Source organism: Procambarus clarkii, chromosome 48, assembly GCF_040958095.1.
Source record: "Procambarus clarkii isolate CNS0578487 chromosome 48, FALCON_Pclarkii_2.0, whole genome shotgun sequence".
NCBI lineage: Eukaryota > Metazoa > Arthropoda > Malacostraca > Decapoda > Cambaridae > Procambarus > Procambarus clarkii.
The window spans coordinates 15461369-15467159 of record NC_091197.1 but is presented as its reverse complement, the minus strand read 5'-3'; the positions used below and the strand labels follow the sequence as shown (position 1 = coordinate 15467159).

Sequence of the window (5791 nt, the reverse complement as noted above, 5' to 3'; positions counted from 1 at the left end):
ATTAGATAGCCAGATTTGGTGTAAAAAAGGAACAATGTGTTTATGTCTTTATATTGTACGCTTAAAATTGACGTTCCTGTGAGCGAAACTGGTTAGGACTCGTATCTTATACTTGTATATTATTTATTTAATATGTTGCTGTCGCACATATATTGACTTTATGATGTTAGAAATATCCAAGAGGGAGCCTCGCCGTTATGTGGTTATGTATACTTGTGTTAATACCAGTGTTGTTGGAGCTGGCTCCAGTGTTGTTGGAACTGCTACCAGTGTTGTTGGAGCTGGCTCCAGTGTTCTTGGAACTGCTACCAGTGTTGTTGGTGTTGGTTCACAACCCGTCATCAGGTTATGATCGCCCAAGCTGCTGTCCACCTCAGTGCTGCGAGCACTCGTCTTAAAACATGCTGTGTAACCAAAGGCAGTATTTTCTCTAATTCAAATATATAAACTGAATTTCTATCATTGTTGATAGACCTAGGGTTGGTTAGGTTAGGTGTTTTGATTCCAGTGGCATTTGTTCTCACTTTCAGTACATAAGCGGGTCAAAGATGACCTTTGGAGAACCCCTCTACCAATTAAACCAAGATGCAAGAGCACTAGTCAGAGGATAGAAGCCCTAAACAAGAAAATAATCAATACAGAACATGCAGGCATATTCAATGAAACATATATAAATAAAAAAATGCTGCCAGTATACAAATATATATATATATATATATATATATATATATATATATATATATATATATATATATATATATATATATATATATATATATATATATATATACATATATATATATATATATATATATATATGCAGAATAACCACATATGAAAAATAGAAAATGCTTAACGAGTTTTCGACTAATTCGCCTTCATCAGAGCAAAGTAGAATCAACCACATATTTTTCATATGTGGTTATTCTGCATACTTGGATCAGTGTTTTTGTGATCATTGTTGCATATATATATATATATATATATATATATATATATATATATATATATATATATATATATATATATATATATATATATATATCCTTCATATTCAGACAAAAAATTTGATGGTGCTAATAATGCACCATTTTCTAACTGCATCTGATCACACTGAAAAAGCCTATATTCGGCAGAATTACCTCAGCTGGACAGTATTTTGAGTGGAGTATATGTATGATATTGCAATACTGATGTTGCCTGTAGCAGCTTGAGCCCTTAAAGAACACAAAATCAAAGAACCAACGTTGATTTAACCTTTAATTAACGTCGATACCGTTTAATTCAACGTTGGGCCAATGCCACGCTTGAAATCGTGCGCCCATCTGGTAGTATAGAAAGCCAGGTGGAAGAACAGTGCTGAGGAACCCCCCGGGGTCAGTTAACGAGCGAATTGCCTCGTTGCCTTACCACCATCACCTCCCCCAGGCTGCGTGTGTTTCGCTGAGCGGCGCTAACTGCGCGCTTCCGCTCGTTAAGGATGGTTAGACTCGCTCATTCAGTGCCGCACAAGTATTTAAGGCCTGGGTTAAGTGACTTATTACCGTATTGGGGCTTAAGAAGCTGTCCCTGCTGTATGAAATTGTATTATAAGTAGACGTATTGTATGAAATTGGGATATAAGTAGACCTGTTGTATGAAATTGTATTATTAGTAGACCTGGTGTATTAAATTGCATTATTAGTGAACCCGTTGTATGTAATTGCATTATTAGTAGACCTGATGTATGAAACTGTGTTATTGGTAAACCTGTTATTGGTAGATGGTTGCGGGGGTTGAGCTTTGGCTCTTTGGTCCCGCCTCTCAACCGTCAATCAACTGGTGTACAGATCCCTGAGCCTACTGGGCTCTATCATACCTACATTTGAAACATAAGAACATAAGAATAAAGGTAACTGCAGAAGGCATACTGGCCCATACGAGGCAGCTCCTATCTATAACCACCCAATCCCACTCATAAACATGTCTAACCATACAAACATGTCCATACAAACTGTGTATGGAGTCAGCCTCCACCACACCACTGCCTAATGCATCCCATTTGTTAACTACTCTGACACTGAAAAAATTCTTAATATCTCTGTGACTCATCTGGAAACTAAGTTTCCACCTGGGTTCCTGTAGATGTGCTGACACTGCTGAGAATTAAGTTTATGCCTGTAGATCTACCATAATTGTATTCATTTATCTTGCCTGCGGTTATGGCTTTTGCTTTTTAAGTCTTTCATTATTTTCTGGAGATGTGGCGTTGTTATAGAGAGATTTGGGTTAAGGTAGGCCTTCTGTGGTTGAATTTTGGGATGACAGTGTTAAGTGTTTTCTTTCACCGGCAATGTTGTTGTTGTCTGAATGTTGTTCTGTAACTGTGCATGTTGGATAATACTTTTGTAGTCACTCTTAAACAGCTGTGGAATATGGTGGTGTTGTGGGAACTGTTTTGTGGAGTATGGTGCTGTTGTGGGGAACTGTTTTGTGGAGTATGGTGCTGTTGTGGGGAACTGTTTTTATCGCTCACAACTGATGTTCGACTTGTTCGACTTATGACGTTCGAACACTTCCGGAACAAGTGCTTCACTGACGAATTTTGTTCGAACCACAACGCTGTAAATGCTTCACCCACGTACTACAAATACAAATAATCGCCAACAGAACCTAAACACCTAACTTAACCTAACATATGCCTATATATGCACAATATTCTAATATTTTATAATATTAATTTATATTTGAGAAAATTCCTGTTTTGAATGAACAGCATGTTAAAATTGATGAATGCGTCTGTGGAATGAACTTGAGTCGAGGACGGGTTGTTTTGTGATATATACGATAGATATGAGTGCTAGTTTTATTACTAGTGATTTCATGAAGAAAGAAGCGATATTAGATAGATTTTTAAATATTTTATTTGATGTTATATCAAGCAATTTAAGAGAAAAATATAGCAAATTTAACATTTTTAATTTTCATGGGTATGTTATTTATAAAACGAACTAGTAAAGCAATGAACTTGACATAGAATCGAGTATTGTCTAATACACTTACCTCAAGTCCTAAGTCTTGTCGAATAACTTAGATCTTGTGATATATTACCTCTGTTGATCATTGAACTATATAGTCGTTTAAGAGGGAATGGCATAAGCTCACGTTACGTGAGCTGAGCTTAGCTTAGCTTACCTTACCTTATCTTAAGTTAGTTTTGGTTAGGCTAATTTAGGTTAGGTTTGGTTAGGCCAATTTAGGTTAGGCTTGGTTAGGCCAACACTGGCTTGGTTATTCCACCTCAGGTTAGGTTAGAGGTAGGTTAAATAATGTTTTCACTAATTGGCATATTTTCAGTATAAAAAGTCGTAATTTCAAAGTGCAAATATGTGCAGTGAGCTAGAACGCGGCACCAAAATAGCGCTCATGAGTTAGATTTGCAATATTTGCGATATTTTAAAAACTGCGAGGGGGTGAGGGGGGAGGGGGTAGGCAAAATGTGACCCATCGCATCGCCGTCTACAGTAAGTGAAATATTTTCGGTATAAAAAGGCGTATCTTCAAAGTGCACATATGTGCAGTGAGCCACAATTCGGCTCCAAAATAACGCTCATGAGTCAGATTTGCGATTTTTGCGATATTTCAAAAACTGCGAGGGGGGGAGGGTTAGGCAAAATGTGACCCATCGCCGCTTTCAGTAATTGGCATATTTGTGGTATACAAATTCGCAATTTAAGTGCACATATGAGTAGTAAGCCAGAATTCGGCTCCAAAATAACGCTCACGACTCAGATTTGCGATATTTCCAATATTTTAAAAACTGCAGAGGAGGGGTTGGGAATAATGTGACCCATCGCATCGCCGTTGTCAATGTGAATCCTACACATTGATCCTACAGTAAGTAGCTATTGAATACTTCATTTTCCTCTCTAAACACCAACAATAGATGCACCCATATACATATATTCAATTGTGAATGGGATAAAGATAAGTTTTTTGGTTCGTTTCTGTGTATTTTTTTTGCGAAGGTTGGCTCCCTGGTTATGACTATGATGGAATACCCCCATGCCCATATTACACCACCCATGCCCATATTACACCACCCATGCCCATATTACACCACCCATGCCCATATTACACCACCCATGCCCATATTACACCACCCATGCCCATATTACACCACCCATGCCCATATTACACCACCCATGCCCATATTACACCACCCATGCCCATATTACACCACCCATGCCCATATTACACCACCCATGCCCATATATACCCGTGTCTCCGGAGTGCTCAGTGAGGCGCAGCTCTGAACACGAAGGCCTGTCACTCAGCCTGACCCATGGTCTTCTCTACTCATTGCCCCTTCGTTCGCTCACTCGTGAAACCACACAATCAAATCAGTAAACAATCAAGCTCATTAGCCCTCTAATTAGTCGTCGTATCACTGCAGATGATGGTGAGAGGAAAAAAAAGGCCAACAAAGGCTAACGGATCAGCGGTACGGCCCGTGTTCGCACGTTGTCCAGATATCCGGCTCCTTTGATGTGTGTCAAAAGTGGACGTCTGGAAGGGGGTGGGGAAGCCTGATTAACGAGGCAACATAACAGTGGAGGCCAGACGTCAACACAAGCCTGGCATCGTTCCCTGCCTGCTGGGATCTCATGGACCCTGCTGCCTGCTGGGCTCTCATGGACCCTGCTGGGATCTCATGGACCCTGCTGCCTGCTGGGATCTCATGGACCCTGCTGCCTGCTGGGATCTCATGGACCCTGCTGCCTGCTGGGATCTCATGGACCCTGCTGCCTGCTGGGATCTCATGGACCCTGCTGCCTGCTGGGATCTCATGGACCCTGCTGCCTGCTGGGATCTCATGGACCCTGCTGCCTGCTGGGATCTCATGGACCCTGCTGCCTGCTGGGATCTCATGGACCCTGCTGCCTGCTGGGATCTCATGGACCCTGCTGCCTGCTGGGATCTCATGGACCCTGCTGCCTGCTGGGATCTCATGGACCCTGCTGCCTGCTGGGATCTTAAAGATCAGACTACTGGAACCTCTGCATTCTATTTGTTAGAGTCAGTAGGTGCTTGTTTGTGCAAGCACAAACCTGTGGGTGCTTGTTCAGACCTGTGGGTGCTTGTTCAGACCTGTGGGTGCTTGTTCAGACCTGTGGGTGCTTGTTCAGACCTGTGGGTGCTTGTTTAGACCTGTGGGTGCATGGTCAGACCTGTGGGTGCTTGTTCAGACCTGTGGGTGCTTGTTTAGACCTGTGGGTGCTTGTTTAGACCTGTGGGTGCTTGTTCAGACCTGTGGGTGCTTGTTCAGACCTGTGGGTGCTTGTTTAGACCTGTGGGTGCTTGTTTAGACCTGTGGGTGCTTGTTTAGACCTGTGGGTGCATGGTCAGACCTGTGGGTGCTTGTTCAGACCTGTGGCTGCTTGATTAGACCAGTGGACGCTTGGTCAGACCTATGGGTGCTCGCTCACACCAGTGAGTGCTCGCTCACACCAGTGGGTGCTCGCTCACACCAGTGAGTGCTCGCTCACACCAGTGGGTGCTCGCTCACACCAGTGAGTGCTCGCTCACACCACTGGGTGCTCGCTCACACCACTGGGTGCTCGCTCACACCACTGGGTGCTCGTTCAGACCAGTGAGTGCTTGGTCAGACCAGTGGGTGCTCGTTCAGACCCGTTCAGACCAGTGGGTGATCGTTTAGACCAGTGGGAGCTCGTTCCGACAAATGGGTGCTCGTTCCGACCAGTGGGTGCTCGATCGGACAAGTGGGTGCTCGCTCGGACCAGTGGGTGCT

The 5791-nt window shown here is 42.9% G+C and overlaps 1 protein-coding gene across 1 annotated transcript; it reads right to left on the bottom strand.

Moving 5' to 3' along the window:
* Positions 1-4671: 4671 nt before the first annotated feature.
* On the bottom strand, positions 4672-4992 carry LOC138351098 (sericin-2-like). The gene has a single exon (XM_069302726.1). The coding sequence runs from the start codon at positions 4990-4992 to the stop codon at positions 4672-4674; it is 321 nt and encodes a 106-aa protein (XP_069158827.1).
* Between the last annotated feature and the right edge of the window lie 799 nt (positions 4993-5791).